Genomic DNA, 21,101 nt, shown 5'->3' on the forward strand with positions numbered 1-21,101 from the left:
TTGACATCTGATGGGAGAGCATCTTCATATTTCTCGAAGTGAAGTATTAGGTCTGACCTGGACTGTGTGGCTGCCTGGAGTGTAGAGTGCTCTCCCTCTCCTTCAACACACAGACACACACTCCATGGAGTGCTGTTGCTCTTTGCTCCTGGAAAAAAGAAACCAGAGTTCTAGCTGCAAGCTGATTTGTTCAAGCAGAAGCACATGTGCATTTGGCGTAATCTGCCCTATGAGAGATGCAGTAGGGGCAAAATTGCTCTGCTCTGTCTCATCCCTGCAATGGAGAACTTTGAAATCATAGGCATGCAATAGCTCAGGCGTGGCCAACTCCCAAGAGACTGCGATCTACTCACAGAGTTAAAAACTGGCAGTGCTCTACCCCCCTTTTGGGGGGTTCAGGTCATAGTTGTTGAGCTTTTTAGGGGAGCCTAAGATCTTTGGGGGGGAGCCAGTGATCTACCAGTGATCTACCACAGATGTCCAGTGATCTAACAGTAGATCACAATCTACCTGTTGGACATGCCTGCAATAGCTGAATTAGACAAGGCTGATCCACAAATAAAAGCTCCTGTTATATGCCAAGTATGGTGTGTGTGTGTGTGTGTGTGTGTGTGTGTGTGTGTGTGTGTGAAATGCCCTTAAGCAAGCAAACCCTTTGCTGTTCTGGTTATCTTCTTTTAAGACATGCATATGACATACCCCCCCCCCTCATTTTGAGTCAGGCCACGTTGATGACTTCACACCTGTGGTTTGCGACCGACGCTGAGACGTTTCCATGACACTCGAGTAGTTTTCGCAAGGTGTCACGTGTACCTTAAGTGGCACTCAAATCAGAGGCTATAGAATATAGAATATTGTCAGAGAGCAAATGTGCTGAAATTGAAATGTGTTAGGAGCCTTTTGAATATCTTCTTGCAGCCTTGCTTGAAGTGAAGACAGCTTCCTTTCACCCAAGGAAGGAAGGAAGGAAGGAGGGAAACTTGCAGTACAAGGGATCCAACTTGATTAAGAATAGCTGTAGAAATAATAACACACAACAGTCAGTTAAGTCACATGAATGTTACAGCATAACCATAAATGTTACAGCAGCAGAGGGCCCAGCAGTTCTGGATCCTTATCAATAAAGGAAAATTAAAATTAAAGACATGTTTCCTCAAACCAATCTTTCTTCGCTTCACCTCTTACCACTTGTCTGTGTTGTGTAAGGTGTTCAGGCAAGGCTATCAATTATCTATGCCTTTGGGGTCTTTTTTGTTATTGGTCATTATTGTTTGACAAATGACAAGTGTGTTTTTATACAAAACATCCAACAGACAGAACATCTATCTAAAAAAAAATCCCAGCCCACCTGCTCCTGGAAATATTAGACCCTTACTCCTGGTACAGTAGGAAAAAAAATTAAAACAATTTTAAAATATCATAATCCATCAAAATTTCCAGGCTTGTCAAAAACTTACTAGAATCATCAACAGTATTAAAATCCTACTCCAGCCTCCTCTCTCCCAATTAACCTCCATCTCCAAGGCTAAGTGATGGGAGGGAGTGCAGAAGAGAAATCACCAGGGGCTTTCCCTAAGTGTCAGGTTTGGTCCCTGAAATCTCAGGTCCTGGGATGCTCCTGACCTGGCAACCCTAGCAATGGTGGATATTTTTGGAGGGCTTTTGGGGTGAGAATGTGGCTGCACACCTGCCGAGATGCGCCCTTGTGCTTGCTGGTGAGGTTGAGATAAATCACCAGCCCTAGTTCGTATGGAAGCAGAGTAATCTTTCCTGATAAAATTCATGTGCACCTTCTGTTGATGCATTTTTACCAACATTCCCTAATTCCCTAATTATTCTGTTTGCTGACCTGTCCATCCTCTTCCTCTCACCATTGTTTTCTAGGGAATAGAATCAGAAATGGATGATCTCAGTATGGAGACCCTGAAGGACGAAGTGGATGCCCTCTGGGAGAATGTCGAGTGCAATCGCCACATGTTGACCCGCTACATCAACCCAGCCAAGCTGACCCCTTACTTGCGCCAGTGTAAAGTCATTGATGAACAAGATGAGGACGAAGTGCTCAACTCGCCAATGCTGCTCTCCAAAATCAACCGAGCAGGTACAGCCAGGTGCCCACAACTACACTGATTCAGACGTTACAATGGCACCAGTCTTCTGTCAGAACATTTGTACCAAATTCAGGGTTCCGGGTAGGGTTGCAGCAAGTGAAAAGCTGTCTCTGGGTACATAGGGAGAGACATTTAGTGTTTTGGGAGCTGTAAATTGCGTGTTGGGGAAAGGTAGGTTTGCCATATTTCTAAACCAGGACACCCCAAAAGTTGTTGAGCTTTTTTTAGACAAATCCCAGAGCTGTTGAGCTATTTTTTACAAAGACACCAAAAAACCCCCACAGTTTTTCAATTGACTTGCCTAAGGTCCAGGACAGGACAGGTACTGTCTTTCAAATGCCAATTTCTTCTTTGAAATCCACAAGTATATCAGCCCTAGGAGAGGTGCTTTAGATATAGAAGGAGATACAGGGAGACCTAGGAGACCTCTAAGAGACCTAGGAAAGGTGCTTGAGATATAGAAGGAGATACAGGGAGACCTAGGAGACCTCTAAGAGACCTAGGAAAGGTGCTTGAGATATAGAAGGAGATACAGGGAGACCTAGGAGACCTCTAAGAGACCTAGGAAAGGTGCTTTAGATATAGAAGGAGATACAGGGAGACCTAGGAGACCTGAGTCTAAGAGACCTAGGAAAGGTGCTTGAGATATAGAAGGAGATACAGGGAGACCTAGGAGACCTCTAAGAGACCTAGGAAAGGTGCTTTAGATATAGAAGGAGATACAGGGAGACCTAGGAGACCTCTAAGAGACCTAGGAAAGGTGCTTGAGATATAGAAGGAGATACAGATAGCCATTTCAAACTTTCTGTGCCACTTTTGTACACCCTCTTCAAATTATAGTGGAAAGTTAATGAAACAAGAGTTCTCCTCCCTCATCTCATCCAGATGTCCTGTCTTGGTCACCCTCTAGGTCGGCTGCTGGACATCCTCCACACGAAAGGAGAGAGGGGCTATGTGGTTTTCCTAGAAAGCCTAGAATTTTACTACCCAGAACTGTACAAACTGGTGACGGGGAAGGAGCCGACACGGCGATTTTCCACCATTGTGGGTAAGTTAGATCCAGCCTTACCAGGGCTCAGTGGGGGAAGCAGAATCATTGCAAGGGAAATCATGAATAAAAAGGTCTGCATGAGCTTTCCCGGTTCTTACACAGAGCACCAATGGGGCCAAGTGGGGAGGAGAATCAGAGTAGCAGGACAATCAGGTGGGGAAGCTGTGTGGTTGGTGGTCCCTCCAGATGTTTCTCAACTACAACTCCCATTATCCTTGACCGTTGGCCAGGCTGGCTGGGGCTGATGGGAGTTGGAGTCTAGTGACATCTAGCCCTGCCCTGCTGAATCAATCCAAGGGTCCTTGTCTCACCAAGCATCCTACACCAGTCTGGGGTCATTGGGCTTTGATTCTCCAAACAAACCCAAGGTTATCTGAGTGTTGGGAGATTAAGGTGATGGCCACCAACTTGGATGGCTTTAGAAGAGGACTAGACAAAGTCATGCAGGAGAGGGCTGCCAATAGCTACTAGCAATGGTGACCATTCTCTGCCTCCATGGTCACAGGCAGTAATGCTTCTGAATACCAGTTGCTGGAAACCTCTTGTGCTCGGATCCTGTTTGTGGGTTTCCCCCAGGCATCTGGATGGCCACTGTGAGTACAGGATGCTAGACTAGATGGGCCACTGGCCTGATCCAGCAGGCTGCTCTTAGATTCTTCTGTTTTGTTTGGACCAGGGGACCCTGGTTCTCTCCTTGTCACCTCGATCCATGCTCTGCTGCTCACTTGCGGCAATGTAGCCCTGTCAAGCCACGTAGCCCTGGTACCCTTTGTCCGTCTCCTTTCCATTTCAGTAGAAGAGGGTCATGAAGGCCTCACCCATTTCCTGATGAACGAGATCATTAAGCTGCAGCAGCAGGTCAAGACCAAGGATGCTCAGCGCTGCGAGCTCCTGGCCAAATCCCGCCAGCTGGAGGATGAGCGGAAGCAACTGAAGCTCAACCTGAAGGAGCTGCTGACCTTCCAGGAGAGGTACAACAAGATGAAAGAGGAAAGGAACAACTACAACGATGAGCTCGTCAAGGTGAAGGACGAAAACTACAACCTGGCCATGAGGTATGCCCAGCTGAGCGAAGAGAAGAACATGGCAGTGATGAGAAGCCGGGACCTGCAGCTCGAGGTGAGAGAGGCACTCAGGGAAGAGAAGAGGGGGCTGTTTAGACTCCATATCTGACTGCAAATATCTTCATTGCCCATTTGTCAAAGACAGAAATGGAGAACCTACAGTCCTCCAGATGTTGTTGGACTCCAACTCCCATCAGCCCCATCCAGCATAGCCGGTGATGATGGGAACTGGAGTCCAACCAAATCTGCCCTTATACTGGTTTATGAATCATTCTGTCAGGCTTCGGGGGACCAGATCCCTCCCACGGTGGGAGCCCAGAATCAGAGAAATGATAAATGTTCTTACCAAGCAATTTATTCAATAATTCACAGAGAATGACGAAGGAATGCAGCCTTCCCTAATAATGGCGTTGCTCCAAGTAAAGTCCCCCCCCCCCTTCATCTCTTTTATCCTACATCATCCCTGGGCTTTCTGTCTCTGAGATTTCTGTTTGGCTACTCTCACTGCACATCTAGTCCTGGGGGAGGCCTCCCCCCCCCCCAGAAATGCTCTCCAAAGACGCTGGGTCTATCAGCTGTCTATCCCCCAGTGTTTCTGCTTCCTCTTCCAATATTTCCCAGCTTTTCCCCTCTGCATTCTCTGAACTATGTCCTTCTGCAAACCACGGTTCTAAATCTATACTGTCTTCCTGTTCTCAGGGAAGGTTCAGGAGAAGGGGCACAGCCCCCACCGTTCCTCCTCAGTCTGGCCCTGACACATTCTCTCCCAAAGGACCCACGGGAACTCTAGTTCTGTTAGAAAACATAGTGATCTCCAACTGAGAAGTACCAGCACTCTCACAAAACTATAGTTCCCAGGATTCTTTTGGGGGAAACGACAACAGTTAAAATGGTATAAAACGAAGATACATTCAGGGTTTTAATAAACCCGAAGTCCAAAAGTGAAATGACTCTGATGTCTTTAGGCAGGGCTTGTCATCACTCACAATGTCCCGCCTTTTGAAACATAGGCTGTGCACACCATTCAGCAGGACAGAGTCTAGTTTTAGGGGACAAGCGTTTATTTGATGTTTCTTTCCTTATTTCCCTCTCTCACACACACATTCGCTCCACACTGGTAGATTGACCAGCTGAAGCACTGGCTGAACAAAGTGGAAGAGGAATGTAAGCTGGAGAGAAACCAGTCCCTGAAGCTCAAGAATGACATTGAAAACCGGCCAAAGAGGGAACAAGTCCTGGAACTGGAGCGAGAAAATGAGATTTTGAAGACCAAGATCCAGGAGCTACAGTCCATAATTCAGGTGAGCAAGGATTAATTTCTGGCTCATGGCTGGTTGTTGTTGTTGTTGTTTAGTCGTTTAGTTGAGTCTTTGTGACCCCATGGACTAGAGCACGCCAGGCACTCCTGTCTTCCGCTGCCTCCCGCAGTTTGGTCAAACTCATGTTTATAGCTTCGAGAACACTGTCCAACCATCTTGTCCTCTGTCGTCCCCTTCTCCTTGCGCCCTCCATCTTTCCCAACATCAGGGTCTTTTCCAGGGAGTCTTTTCTTCTCATGAGGTGGCCAAAGTATTGGAGCCTCAGCTTCAGGATCTGTCCTTCCAATGAGCACTCAGGGCTGATTTCCTTAAGAATGGATAGGTTTGATCTTCTTTCAGTCCAGAGTCTCCTCCAGCACCAGAATTCAAAAGCATCAATTCTTCGGCGATCAGCCTTCTCTATGGTCCAGTTCTCACTTCCATACATCACTACTGGGAAAACCATACCTTTTACTATACGGACCTTTGTTGGCAAAGTGATGTCTCTACTTTTTAAGATGCTGTCTAGGTATACCGCCCTTCATCTGAAGATCACAGGGTGGTTTACATCATAAAAATACATAATGAAAACACAAAAGACCTGTCGTAACAACAGCAACAGCCAACAGCCCCCTCCCACAAACACATTTAAAAAGCAATAGATTGTTTAACCAGCCCAAGGCATGGTTCAGCCCAGACACTGAGATTCACCTCTGAGGGCCTTCTGGCGGTTCCCTCACTGTGAAAAGTGAAGCCACAGGGAACCAGGCAGAGGGCCTTCTTGGCAGTGGCACCCATCCTGTGGAACACCCCTCCACCCCCATCAGATGCCAAGGAGACAAAGAACTACACTTTTAGAAGATACCTGAAGGCAGCCCTGTACCGGGAAGTTTTTTATGTTTGACCTTTTATTGTGGTTTTTATAGGTATTGGAAGCCACCCAGAGTGGCTGGGACAACCCAGCTGCAATAGTAATAGGGGTTGCTCGTGCGTAAGTTGCCGCCACTCCTGGCTAGGTTGCCTGGTTAAACCTTTCTGTCTGGACAGCTCTTCACTTCGTGGCTGTTTCAGTCGCTAGCAGAATCCGTCAGTGGGCGTTTCTTAAACCTTTTCCAGCATAAAAGCTGTTTGACGCCAAGTCTCCTCCTACTCTCCCTGCGCGGAAGTCTTCTGCACAGGGAGGGTGTGGGTAGCGGAGGACCCGTGCTCTCCCCGCTGGTGTTCAGCGAGGAGTCCTGGAGCCCTCTCGCCGATTCCCCCATCTGCCCCCCTTTATCCCTGGTGTTGCACTGATTTCCTTCCCCAGCTGATGAGCTGCCTCTCTCCCTGCTGGGCCCTTCTCCAGCATCACTTGGGAGCCTTCCCTCCGCCTCTGGCTCCGATGTCAGTTCCCTGACGCCAGCCAAATGGGTGGGGTACAAAGAAAAAAAATGTTCTCATTATTATTTATTAAACTGTAAAATAAATTTTTTAAAAAAAATTAAGCAAAACATAGATTTACTGCAACACATTGCCAGATTCAATTTGTTCACATTATTTCAATCTGCATTAGTATGATTCCCCTGGTTTTGGGTGGGGATAAGCGAGTAATAAGCAGAGAAGAGCAAAATGGGGAAAGAATTTTCGTTGGAGTGTAAGAAACTCTTTAACAAGGTTCTGATTTTTCCCGTGATGACATCAATGCTTTTGGGGGGGGGAATATCAAATGTCAGATTCTTTTTTTCCTTTTTAAATGTTCTTCTTCGGTGAAGCTGCTTTGCTCGTGCCCTAAGCATGTGCATAGCCTGCCTCTCGGGTAACCCAGCAACCCTCTGGCTCATTCGTTTTCGGCGCATTCCACCTTCCATCTGAGACGACCCTCCCCATATTCCCTTCTGCCATCTTCCCGGGAGATGCCTTGCAACTAATAATTTGGAAGAGTGAGAGCGTTAATCAGTTAATCAGCATGACTAACTTGAGCTTAATCACAAGCTGGAAACAAAGCAGTGAAGAAATAAAGTTGTAATTAATTGGAGCCAGACAGATTGGCTCACCCAGGAGTGCAGTAGAGAAACAACTACACAGAGATATGCACGTCCCCCTTGAACTCAGCGGGACTTAATTTTGGGGAAAAAGAAGTGCGTAGGATGAAGAGTCTGTGGGGTTTGGATCTGAGATCTCATAGCAGAGCAGTGTATGGCTGTGTCAGGGACTTTAAAAAAGCGAACACTTTTTATTCTTTGCTTGTCACGTATCTGTACCTTTCAACTCCTAGTTTATGAGATTATTTTTGGACACCTGAAGGGAGAGGGGGGAAGAGTTGCGAAGTGAACATTTGTTCTAGTTGGCAGCAGGGACGATGACTTCAGGGACTGTTCACAGTGTAATTTTCCGGAAACGTGGAGGAGAGGGCTATTGATGGCTGCTAGCCATGATGTCTATGCTCTGGCCCCAGTCAGAGGCAGCGATGCATATGAATCCCCAGTTGCTGGAAACTGAAGGAGTGGAGAGTTGCTCTTGTCCTCAAATCCTGCTTGCAGGTTTCCCATAGTGGGCCTCTGGCTGGGCCACAGTGAGAACAGGATGCTGGACTCGATGGGTCATTGGCCTGATCCAGCAACCTCTTCTCAAATGGCTCTGCACAATTTAAGAACCTCTCTGCTTGTGCTTTCAAGCCCTGCTCTGTGGGACAAAGGATACCTTTTTTGTTTTTGATTTTATTAATTTTCCAAAAAACAAAAATAAAAGCAAGAACAAAACCAAAAGCCACGTTCTTTTTTGGTCGACTTCCCTCCCCTCCCCCTCTTGGTTCCATTATATTGTATTTATTCATGCACGTCTATAAAACCTTATACAGTCATACCTCGGGTTACAGCTGCTTCAGGTTGCAGTTTTTTGGGGGTTATGCACCCGCCGAAACCCAGAAGTACCGGAACGGGTTACTTCTGGGTTTCGGCAGTCGCGCATGCGCAGAAGTGCCAAATTGCAACTCGCGCATGCGCAGACACTCTGCTGCGGGTTGTGAACGTGCATCCCGCACGGATCACATTCGCAACCCGAGCGTCCGCTGTATGTAAGAAAAGATAAGTATATGTTTTTGTTTTTGTTTTTCTCTTTTTTATGTATATGATTGAAGTTTTAATTTATTTTATGAGATGGTCTATATATATATATATGTAATGTATTGCAAGATTATTAATAAAGACGGGGGGGTGGGAGAGAAAGAAGGAAAAGTCAGAGCTTTCTGCCCATCTCTGTTTATCACATGAAGGGTGACCACCGGATGTAGCCTAACGCTTTAGAGCCATAGTCCAGTGGAACAGCATCTGCTGTAACCCCGAAAGGTCCCAGCTGCAACCCCCCAGGTAGGGCTGGGAGAGACCTGCTGCCTGAAACCCTGGAGAGTTTCTGCCAGTCAGTGTGGACCATTCTGAGCTAGATGGAGCAAGGATCTGAACTCAGGAGAATGCACCTGCCTGTGTCTCTTCAATTATAGACTCCTGCAGGCTTTTCTCCACCTCCTCTGTGATTATATGTACCCTGCAATCACCTGTCCTGGCGTCTGAAGATGGATGTGTTGGTAAACAGCCTGTAAAATTTTCTTCTTAAAAGAGCAAAAATCTCATAATGCTTAATAGCAGGTTTAATCTCACAGCAGCAGCAGCTGCTCCTCTGCCTGCCACGCTGAGATTTTACTTCTAGCCTGAAGAGCGTGTTGAAATCTGAAGAAAAGGAGCGCATGGGTGCATGCTCCCAGCAAGCTTTTTAAAAACCCATTCTCCCAGAGGCAAAGATGTGACAGTGGCTTTAGCTGGCAGGGACAGGTACCTGGCCTGAGTGGAGTTTATGCTTTCTGAACATAGAACATGATGTGCATCTCTTGCTGGGATTGCATGTGCACAGAGACCCCCTGGGAAAGGGGGTGGAGGGTTGGAGAATGCAGGAATGCTTAGGATGGCGCATTTGTGCCACTTGTGTCATGCACATTCATTAAAGGGGGCTGGGAGAGCTTTGGCAGAACCCACTGGGATCCATGCTAAAAGGACTGTGATCATGGCAGTGCGTGTTCCTAGATGCCCTCCAGATAGGATGCAGGCTAAAATATATCAAAGGCTATGTTATAAAATATAGCACGGAAAAGCAATATTTACTTTGCCCTGTGAGATTGGCCCAGGGTTTCTTTGTTTGTTTTCCTGAAGGTGCCTACAATCTAAGGAAAGACCTGCCTTTCTTTTTCTCCCTGTGATCCGTGCCTCTTCTTTCCCTTTCCCTGTTCCTTCCACCCACCACTGGCCTCTATCTACGCCTTTTGCACAAATGTCTTTCAGGCTGGGAAACCCAGCTTGCCGGATTCAGACAAAGCCATTTTGGATATTCTAGAACACGACCGCAAAGAGGCCCTGGAGGATCGCCAGGAGTTGGTCAACAAGATCTTTAACCTTCAGGAAGAGATCCGCCATGCAGAGGACCTCCGAGATAAGGTGAGGTGGAAAGCAAGAGGCGCTAAGAACGGAAGCAGGAAACTTAATCTAGATCTACCGGTTTGGGGTAGGAGGTGTTGTGCATCCAACAAAGTGCCCAATGGCATTTTTAGGGCCAGGGCAAGATTTCCATTCCTGTAACCCCCTTCGCATCAAAACCAGAACTGTGGGTGAGCTGAAAAGAATTATCATTGCCCTCGCTTGGCAACTCTTTTGCACAAAGCCAGCTGCTTTGTGCTGCCACACGTGGTCCCCTCTTCCTCCTCACTAGCACTGTTCATGAAATAATGTGTTTCACTGTGTTAGGCTGCAGGCAAAGGATCGACAGCCTGGCTTTCTGTCCTCACTAAGCCCTTGAGCATAACACCATCGGGCTATTTGCCTGCCATCTTTAGTAAAGGTAAAGGGACCCCTGGCCATTAGGTCCAGTCGTGACCGACTCTTGGGGTTGCGGCGCTCATCTCACTTTACTGGCCGAGGGAGCCGGCGTACAGCTTCCGGGTCATGTGGCCAGCATGACTAAGCCGCTTCTGGTGAACCAGAGCAGCGCACGGAAACGCCGTTTACCTTCCCGCCGGAGTGGTACCTATTTATCTACTTGCACTTTGATGTGCTTTCGAACTGCTAGGTTGGCAGGAGCTGGGACTGAACAACGGGAGCTCACCCCGTCACAGGGATTCGAACCGCTGACCTTCAGATCGGCAAGTCCTAAGCTCTGTGGTTTAACCCACAGCGCCATCCATGTCCCATCTTTAAAAGATGCTTAATTATTCCATGAGCAGTATATAACATTTTATCTTGTTGGTTATCCAGCAATATGATACTCATTTTACACACTGTGCAAAGGATGCCCTAGTTATGCAGCCTACCCCATCAACAACAAGAACATTATTATGGTACTGCTTGACCAACTCTTCTAACGGAGGGACAGTCTGCAACGAGGCCTTGTGAACAGATTTCAGAGAAATACTAAGGCCATGGGACTCAGTACCCCCCAAACCCTCTTGCCTCGCTGCCACCTGGCGCCCTGACATGAGGAGATAGATCAGCAGGGGTTCCCCACTTTGGAGCAGGCTAGACCTTCATCGATCGCCTTGGTGCCCTGTGCTTATTGATCGATTCCTTTGTAGTACCTCGAGGAGAAACAAGAACTGGAGTTGAAATGCTCCACTCTGGGGAAGGACTGCGAAATGTACAAGCATCGGATGAACACGGTGATGATTCAGCTGGAAGAAGTGGAGAAGGAGAGAGACCAGGTACTGTACTTGGAACCACGAGAGCTGGGGGGGAGGGAGAGAAGTCAGGGAAGGAATCGGAGTGAGAGTCGAGCAGAGAGTTCTTACAGGAACTTTTGCAGCTCCCGTTTCGGGGAAGAGGGAGGTGAAACATTTTGTGGAACAATGCCTCCCTGTCAGGCGTGGAAGTATCCTCTCCTCCCACGGTGGCCTTGGGGTCAAGAGGAACAAACAGTTCATATTTTATGGCTTTTTGTTCCGCCATCTGGTTGCAAGCCAAAAGATCCATGTCTCCACACATAGGAGACATTGGCTCCTCTGAGTCCCTCCTCTTCCATCTCCCACAACATCCTGGGAATCTACAAGAGTCACATCCCTCTGCATTCTCTGCGCTTGAATGTGGAGGAACCTGTGAGCCTTTGGACTAGGAGGGTCTCCCACACTCTCCAGGGAGGTCTCTGCTGTCTGCTCTCTAGCTTCCCCCTCCTCCTGCTCCACTATCCCGTAACTAGGCATTTCCTCATTCAGCTGTACATCATCCCTGTCTCCCTCTCCTCCTGAAACTGCTGGAGACTGAGAGGGCAAAACTTCCCACTCCTCCTCTTCTGAGAGGAGCCAATCAGACCGAGGGCTCATTTCCCATTCCTCTTGTTCAGTCCAGTTCCTGACATCCCCCCCTCTGCTTTGGCTCCCAGTACGTTTCTGAGCACAATTCAAAGTGTTGGTGCTGACCTTAAAAGCCTTAAAACGGCCTTGGCCCAGTAGACCTTAAGGAACGTCTCCACCCCCATCGTCCAACCTGGACACTGAGGTCCAGCGCTGAGGACCTTCTGGCGGTTCCATCCCTGCGAGAAATTAGGTTACAGGGAACCAGGCAAAGGGCCTTCTCAGTAGTGGCGCCCGCCCTGTGGAACGCCCTCCCATCAGATGTCAAGGAAATAAGCAGCTATCTTATCTTTAAAAGACATCTGAAGGCAGCTCTGTTTAGGGAAGTCTGTAATATTTAATGCTGTATTGTTTTTAACATTCAATTTGGAGCCGCCCAGAGTGGCTGGGGAAATTATTATTATTATTATTATTATTATTATTATTATTATTATTATTATTATTATTATCTTTCCTTGTTGACACCGTCAGTTCCGTCAGTGGCTCTCCCCGCTGCTGCTCTGTGCCACATCCCACATATCCACTGTGACGTGTGCCAGTTGGACTACTGTAATGTGCTCTACTTGGGGCTGCCTTTTAAAAGTGTTCAGCTGGTCCAAAGTGTTGCAGCCAGACTGCTGACTGAGGCTGGTCACAGGGAGCATGTTATTCACCTGTTAAAGCAACTTCACCAGCTCCTCCTCTGCTTCTGGGCTCAATTGAAAGTGCTTGGTTCTGGCCTATAAAGCCCTATCTGTCTTGAGCCACCTGAAAGATTGTATCTCTTTATGCGAATGTTTTGGGTGCTAAGATCCTCCGGCGAGCACCTTCATCCGACTCTCTTTGCTTTCAAAGGCATTCCATTCACGGGATGAGGCTCAAGCCCAGTATTCCCAGTGTCTGATTGAGAAGGATAAGTACCGGAAGCAGATCCGGGAACTTGAGGAAAAGAACGATGAGCTCCGAATCGAGGTGGTTCGGAAGGAAGCCTGCATCTTTAACATGGAGTGCAAACTTAGGCGTCTCTCCAAGGACAACTTCTTTGATCAGGTAGAGCCAGTGGAGGTTCTTGCTCTGGGTCACATCACACACTGTGGTTTTTTTTATGGGGGGGGAGGTATGTTTACAGCCAATATTTGTTTAAGTGTGCAATGAGAATCCTAACGTGTGAATGCAGCATCCATGCACCTGCAACCATCAGGAATCCTTCCCTGGGTCCCAGGTCCAGAATATCCTCCAAGCAGGGTGGCACTGACGAAAAATGGGCAGGACTAAGAGAGGGCTCTGGGAACATCTTGAAGCAATCCTAAAACTTCTTGTCAGCTCTGGGACATTTGCCCATGGTCCATATATTTGGAACTCTCCTTCCTTGAAGGTTTTGAATGGCAGAGGTTGGATGGCCAGGGAAGATTTAGATGAGATTCCTTCATTGCAGAAGGTTGGACTAGATGACACTCAGGGTCCCTTTGGACTCTACTATCTGGGGCTGGTGGGAGCTGGAGTAGAATAACATCTGGAGGGCCACAGGCTCCCCACCAGTGCACTGGGTGAATTATTTTGAAGTGCAGTATTTAAATGCTAGAATCCTAGAGCCCGAAGGGACATTGGAGGTTGATTATTCCAACTCCCTGCTCAGTACAAGATGCTGCAGATGCAGGATGCAACCACCACATCCCAGATGGTGGCCAGCCTCTGCCTAAATCCCATTGCTTCCTGGGACAACCACTTCCACAGCTGTTACCATTAGGAAGCTTCTCCTAATGGTCTCTTGCTGGCAACTCTAACCATGTCTACACAGAATTGAGTCCTATTGAATTCAAAGAAGCTTCCTCCCAGGTATGTGAGGTTAGGACTACAACTCTGATTAGGGAGCCACATTGAGCTCACCGGTCACTAAAGTCTTCCTTCCGTTTGCTTCCAGAGCTTACCAAGGAATCTGCCCCTCACTGTGATTTCTCGAGCTCCCAGCCCCAGGATCAACGGCCAGGAGGCAGACGATTCCTCGACCTCCGAGGAGTCTCCAGACGACAGCAAGTTCTTCCTGCCCAATCAGCCTCGAATCCGAAGGATGAACCTGAAGGGAATCCAGGTACTTTCCAACACAAGGCAAAATTCTCAGAGGCCCAAGGTCATGATTTAAGACCTCTAAGATGCCCTTGGTCAACTTAGTACTCTGCAAAGTTTTCAGACAACAATTCCCAACAGCCCCAGCTGGCTTGTTGAAACTGGTGGTACTCCAAAAGATCTGGAGGGTGCCAGCTTGGGGAAGGCAATACTGGGGCGTGTTCTGCAGGGAATCATCTTGAGGGTGTCAAGAGCTCAGCCTACACTCGAGTAGGACCCTGGTAGAGAGACATGCCCGACTGGCATGTTCTCTCCCTCCTGGTCAATCGTTTGGGAGCTTCATAAGCTTTCTTCAGCCCGAACGTCACAGCAACACCGGCACACTTAGGGATCCGCAGAGTTTGTACATCATGCATAACAGACCTCAGCAACTCAGCATTTTGGCTAATCTACTTTATTTACATCTAAACACACACAGAGCACTGCAACATGGCTCCTTCTCTCTCTAGCATCAGACAGCAAAGAAAAACAGAACAAAGGACAATAGTCTCACTTCACAGAACACAGTAACACAAACATCCTGTCTCTGTCACTTTCCACTCTGTGGAGTCAAAACACATACCATCATGTGATAGACAACAATCCCATGACTGAAATCATGGAGCAGGAATTCTAACATCGGGTAGGCAAGCATGGATGCCATGGTATTGATAATATCCTGCCTTTTGGATGGAGAATACAGGACGAGCAGATAGAGGACCCAGGGCTTTTTTCAGCTGGAACTCACCAGAACTCAGTTCCAGCACTTCTCAGATGGGTGCCATGGCCATTATAAGAGAACAAGGGAGGCATTCATGGTGAGTTGCAGCACCTCTTATAGCAATGAGCATACCTGAGTCAAACCTACAAACAGCTGTCAGCATGGTGCAGTTGGGCCAACTCTGTGGAGAACCCTATTTTGGGAGTAGGCAATCCATTCCTCTGTTGCATTCTGAGGAATACAGTGTTTCTCTGGCTTCTTGATTGTTGCAAGAGCAAAAAAAGAAGTAGAAAGAAAGAAAAGCTGGAAAATTGGAGTGATCCTTTAAGCTCCAGCGCAAATGGAAAAGCTGATAGACAGCAGAAGGCTGATGGAAAAGTTCCCATTGGGTGGGAAGAATAATAGGGAGAAGACAGCCAAGATCCAGAGGAAAATTAGCTACCTAATTCAGAGTTAAATTAAACCTTGTCTTTTTTACTCATTCAAGTGTACAGGAAAACGTGCTTGAAGTCCTTGATTCTGCTTGATTGACTGAATCTTCTGCCACTGTGGGAAACTGCAAAAAGTTTCACTAAGGCAAATTTAGCCACAATTGGGGGGGGGGGGCTGAGCTTTTTTTAGATTTTGGGTTCCATTTAAAACATTGCCAGGATTTACAACATGGGTAGGCAAACTAAGACCCGGGGGCCGGATCTGGCCCAATCGCCTTCTCAATCCAGCCTGTGGACGGTCCAGGAATCAGCGTGTTTTTACATGAGTAGAATGAGTGCTTTTATTTAAAATGCATCTCTGGGTTATTTATGGGGCATAGGAATTTGTTCATTTTTCCCCCTTCAAAATATAACCTGGCCCCCCACAAGGTCTGAGGGACAGTGGACTGGCCCCCTGCTGAAAAAGTTTGCTGACTCCCTGATTTACCATAATCTGCTAGCCTAGTCCAGTTTGGAGATCTTTACCCACACACCCCATGCCTTGATGATCTCATTAGCACACATCCTACCCAAGATGGCTGTGGCTTGGATGTCATGGTTTAAGCATTTATTTACTTTGTTAGTTTGCACTCCATTTTCTCTCGAGACAAACAGATGCCAACAACAACTGTATTAATAATCATTTATAATAATAATTTATTATTTATACCCAGCCCATCCGGCTGGTTTTCCCCAGTCACTCTAGGCAGCTCCCAACAGAATATTAAAACACGATAAAACATCAAACATTAAAAACTTCCCTAAAGAGGGCTGCCTTCAGATGTCTTCTAAAAGTCAGATAGTTGTTTATTTCCTTGACATCTGATGGGAGGGCATTCCACAGAGTGGGTGCCACCACTGAGAAGGCCCTCTGCCTGGTTCCCTGTAACCTTACTTCTTGCAGTGAGGGAACTGCCAGAAGGCCCTCGGAGCAGAACAATGGGGGTGGAGACGCTCCATCATGTATCCTGGTCTGTGGCCATTTAGGGCTTTCAAGGTCAGCACCAACACTTTGAATTGTGCTCGGAAACGTCCTGGGAGCCAATGTAGGTCTTTCAAGACCGGTGTTATGTGGTCTCGGCAGCCACTCCCAGTTACCAGTCTAGCTGCCACATTCTGGATTAGTTGTAGTTTCCAGGTCACATTCAAAGGCAACCCCACATAGAGCACCTTGCAGTAGTATTAATAGATTTGTGCATTGCCTTTCCAAACACTTGTTCCAAACCACTTAACATGAAAATGTAAAGTCCATCTCCAGACCATTGTCCATTGTTTCTTGGTAACAGTAATCACAGGTTTAATGCCTTTGGACTTTGGCGGTCCTGTTTACTTATTGTGGCTTAAATCTATTCATAGGCTGTTAGGAACTGGTGGGTCTGCATGTGGCTGCCCCAAGCGGTGAACCACAAAACAGCAGACAGGAGCCTTCTCATTCTTCTGGACTGATCCTGACGGTGCAGGCTTGCCAGTGGATCCTTCTGGGCAGGAAGGTCTAAAAGAGAGAGTCCTGTTCCAGTTGAGCCTTGCATGAGCAAAGAGATCATCCTGAGCGTTGCATGTTCCTGAAATTAAGAACCTAAGGAAGAGCCCTTGTTACTCAGGCCAGTGGCCCATCTAGTCCAGGTTCCTGTTCTCACAGAGGCCAACCAGGTGCCTGTGGGAAACCAGGGAGCAGAACATGAGCACATGGACACTCTCTCCTCCTGAAGTTTACAGCAGCTGGTATCCGGATGCATCACTGCCTCTGAGCGTGGAGGCAGATAGTAGCCATCATGGCTAGATGTCATCAATAGGCTTCCTCTCCATGAATTTGTCTAATCCTCTTTTCAAGACATCCATTGTTGGCTGTTCTTTGGCCCTGCCTTGATCATTGCTGCTGTCCACTGACCCGTCTCATGGCTCCCAGAGTCTGACTCATCTCTGACTGCTGCCCACATCCCACGGGTCAGTCCTTCATGAATTTGCTAGATCCATTTGCAAGCCAACGACCTCCACCCGTGGTTGTGTTCTCCATGAGATAACTATGTGCGAGCTTCCTTCTGACAGCCATTCTCTCTCCCCTTTCCCACCATGCTCATAATTTTTATAAACCCTCCATTTGTGGAACTGATGTAATATTGTTCTCTTACATTCACGTGAACGCAATCTTAGTCAGTTTCACAGGAGCTACGCTTATGCTTCTTTGCCCGTTTCTGTTTCTCCCCAAATCATAGAATTACCCTTTGGCATTGGGAAAGCCTGAAAGGTGTTTCTTTTTATGAGGAATCCTAGCTTGTGTCCTGAGTTCAGTTTCATTTCTGTCCTTTTCCAGCTGCCAAGAACGAAATCCCCCGTCGGTTTGAGCCGAGCATCGGATTATCAAGGTCAGAGAAATAACTTCCCTGCCTCGTCCGTCTTCCCTGTTAATGCTCAAGCTGTTTCCCTTGTTCTAACTAACGTTTCCAGCCAGGCAAGCACGAAACTCGCTCCCAAAAGATAAGAGCTGCAATGTGTATATATATATATGTGTGTGTGTATATATATATATATATATCCCTCCCTGATAGCAAACACTTTTTGAGAATCATTTAAAACAGACTGGCAATTGACTCAGGTCTGCTTTCTGTCACTCTGGAGCTGAAACGTTCCTACACAGAAGCAAGGCAGGTGTTGAGCCCAGCCCACAGGGCAGAGACCCAGAAGCAGAGGAGATCTTCCCAGAGGAGAACCCCAATGAGCCCCCCGCCCTTAAACAAACACTTGGATAAGACAAATTAGTGTAGCTTTTTAGACAGATGGCTGCCCACCTGTATATCCAGTATTAGGGTGTGATGAAGCAAACATTAGCGGGACACAGGTGGCGCTGTGGTCTAAACCGCTGAGCCTAGGACTTGCCAATCAGAAGGTCGGCAGTTTGAATCTCTGCAATGGAGTGAGCTCCTGTTGCTCAGTCCCTGCTCCTGCCAACCTAGCAGTTCGAAAGCACCTCAAAGTGCAAGTACATAAATAGTGCAAGTACATTACCTCTGGCAGGAAGGTAAACGGCATTTCCGTGCACTGCTCTAGTTTCACCAGAAGTGGCTGAGTCACGCTGGCCACATGACCTGGAAAAACTGTCTGCGGACAAACGTCGGCTCTCTTGGCCAGTAAGGCAAGATGAGTGCCGCAACCCCAGAGTTGTTTGTGACTGGGCTTAACTGTCAGGGGTCCTTTACCTTTACATTTAAGCGAACATTTGTCCTGGGGGGAAAAAGTTGTTGAATTCATGTTGATTGCTTGGGGGTGGAAGAAGCAGCACCTTAAGAAATGGATCTGCACAAGTGAAACATCTGCGCCCAAAGAGGTGCATATGTTTCTGCTTAGGGCAGCCTTCCAAACCTGGGACCCTCCAAATGTTGCTGTCCTACATTCTCCATCTTCCCTGGCCATTGGCCACCCCTGCCGGGGCTGATGGGAGTTGGAGTCCAGTGACCACTGGTGGACACCAGGCTGCAGAAGACTGGCTTTGACTCATCCCTCCAGCCCTGAAGTTTTGGAACGGAGAGGAAAGTGGTGGGAAAAGTTCAGGAAGTGAGAGAGATTTTTTGCACCACGGAACAGAGAAAAATAATAACGGCAGCACGGCGAGGGGTTGGGGCTGCCGCCGTGAACCAAACGAGAGCAATAATCGCATGTGATAGAAATCTTGTTTGCACAGAATTATTTCCACCGAAGCGGGCCTTAATGCCAATATCTCGCGTCTCTCTCATCCTCCATGACTTCCTCCGCTTTTGTCATTTGTGAGCCCAGCAGTTCGAGGACACGACGAAGACAAGGGTGAGGCCAGCAGCAGCAGCCAGGCGGACACCAATTCCTCTAATCCCATTTCCATCAGCAACTCGGTGGGCAGCTGCGAAGTTGGCAAAATCGTAAGGAGCTTGCGGGGGCCTCGCTTCCGTGACCTTCCCCCTATAATGTGGCTTTCTGCGCCGGCGATGATTCCAACCCCCACGAAACAGGGAGGCCTAGCCAGCCAGCAACCTTAATCCTTTTAACATATTCTCTATATTAGAACGTTATTAACCTTTCCTCTTAAAATGCATCCCACCGCTGGGTAATGTTTATTTAAAGCTATTTCACCAGGCTCTCGCTCAGTTTTAAAACTTAGCAGCGGGGGGAGAGAAGCGGTGATCCTTACCTCGCTGCATTGCAATTGCTTTTTATGCTTTATTCTTAGCGAAACATTTCAGTTTCCTTGCAGTTCCTAACGCCCTTCATGTTTGTAAGTCAAAGCTGGGTCAGGAATGTGCGCGGATGTCTTCCCATTGTCTCTCAAGACAGACATCCCATTAGGCACAATGCGATCAGCAGCACAGCAGGTTGGCAGTTAGTGGCGGAGGGAATTGGTCAGAGAACAAAGGTGTCTTGCTGGTGGTTTGTAGGAAATGTTGCCCCAGTAAATGAAAAGGATGTCTTCCCTCTATAGTTGGAGTAGCAAAACATGAATTATATTGCCTGGGTTCAGATGCCCAGCCTGGTACCCTCCCAGCTTTAGCTTCTGCCATCTCCAACCACTGGCTGTGCTGGAGTACAACTGGTGGAAGAGAGTACAGCGGTACCTTGGTTTAAGAACAGCTCAGTTTATGAAGAACTTGGATTAAGAACGCTGCAAACCCAGAAGTAGGTGCTTTGGTTTGTGAACTTTGCCTTGGAAGCAGAACATGTTCCGCTTCCTGTTGAGTGTGTTCCATTTATAAATTGAGTCCCCAGCTGCTATGGGAAAGCACACCTTGGTTTAAGAATGCTAGCGAGCCAGTGTGGTGTAGTGGTTAAGAGCGGTAGTCTCGTAATCTGGGGAACCGGGTTCGCTTCCCCGCTCCTCCACATGCAGCTGCTGGGTGACCTTGGGCCAGTCACAGTTCTGTGAAGTCTCTCAGCCCCACTCACCTCACAGAGTATTTGTTGTGGGGGAGGAAGGGAAAGGAGATTGTGAGCCGCTTTGAGACTCCTTCGGATAGTGATAAAGCAGGATATCAAATCCAAACTCCTCCTCCTCCTCCTCCTCCTCCTCCTCCTCCTCCTCCTCCTCCTCCTCCTCCTCCTCCTCTTCTTCTTCTTCTTCTTCTTCTTCTTCTTCTTTGGTTTAATAATGGACTTCTGGAACGGATTAAGATTGTAAACCAAAATACCACTGTACTGGGTTCAAGAGCTGGTTTTGAGTCTTCTCAAGACTCCAATTCTTTAAGGACCACTTCTTCTCCTATGAACCAACCCAGATCCTGTGATGGTCATCAGAGGCCCTTTTTCATGTGCCTCCTCCACGAGAGATCTAGTAGCGTGGCAACATGAAAACAGGCCTTTTTGTGGTGGCTCCTTGCTTGTGGAATTCTCTCCCCAGGAAGCTCGCCTGGTGCCATCATTACATACCGTTAGGTGCCTAGCAAAAACGTTCATTTTTAACCAGGCTGGTTGGCTGGCCCTCTTGCTTGGTTGGTATGTTTTAATCTAGAGCGGAGTGGGGGGGTTCTTAATGCTGGTTTTAATGGAGGTACACGTTTGTTGTGTGCTTAAAATATTGCAAATCACTTTGAGTTGCTGTTTCAAAACCTAATAATAATAATAATAATAATAATAATAATAATAATAATAATAATAATATACCTGAAGGAGCGTCTCCACCTCCATCACTCTGCCCTGACATTGAGATCCAGCTCCGAAGGCCTTCTGGAGATTTCCTCACTATGAGAAGTGAGATTACATAGAACCAGGCAGAAGGCCTTCTTGGTGGTGGTGCCTGCCCTATGGAATGCCCTCTCATCAGATGTCAAGGAACAACTATCTGACTTTTAGAAGACATCTGAAGGCAGCCCTGTTTAGGGAAGTTTTTAATGTCTGATCTTTTATTGTGTTTTTAATATCGAAGCTGCCCAGAGTGGCTGGGTAGGCCCGGCTAGGTGGTCAGGGTATAAGTTGTTGTTATTATTA

At 47.5% G+C, this 21,101-nt stretch overlaps 1 protein-coding gene across 4 annotated transcripts in view; it reads left to right on the top strand.

Moving 5' to 3' along the window:
- Positions 1-21,101, top strand: part of CARD11 (caspase recruitment domain family member 11) — a 335,243-nt gene that overhangs the window by 41,386 nt on the left and 272,756 nt on the right. For 3 of the 4 annotated variants that reach the window (XR_014518978.1, XR_014518979.1, XM_083474686.1), the window contains exons 2-11: positions 1,885-2,101; positions 3,022-3,159; positions 3,956-4,281; positions 5,348-5,527; positions 9,832-9,984; positions 11,115-11,240; positions 12,720-12,914; positions 13,786-13,953; positions 17,470-17,521; positions 18,927-19,045. Coding sequence is in view for 2 of the 4 variants with exons in the window: in XM_083474686.1 (XP_083330812.1) it covers positions 1,900-2,101; positions 3,022-3,159; positions 3,956-4,281; positions 5,348-5,527; positions 9,832-9,984; positions 11,115-11,240; positions 12,720-12,914; positions 13,786-13,953; positions 17,470-17,521; positions 18,927-19,045 (1,659 nt within the window). In the remaining 2 variants the exon portion in view is untranslated. The remainder of the gene's footprint in view (positions 1-1,884; positions 2,102-3,021; positions 3,160-3,955; positions 4,282-5,347; positions 5,528-9,831; positions 9,985-11,114; positions 11,241-12,719; positions 12,915-13,785; positions 13,954-17,469; positions 17,522-18,926; positions 19,046-21,101) is intronic. The other variant, XM_083474687.1, reaches the window with a different exon arrangement.

Source organism: Podarcis liolepis (genome assembly GCF_965112155.1).
Source record: "Podarcis liolepis genome assembly, chromosome: 14".
In the NCBI taxonomy this organism is placed as follows: domain Eukaryota; kingdom Metazoa; phylum Chordata; class Lepidosauria; order Squamata; family Lacertidae; genus Podarcis; species Podarcis liolepis.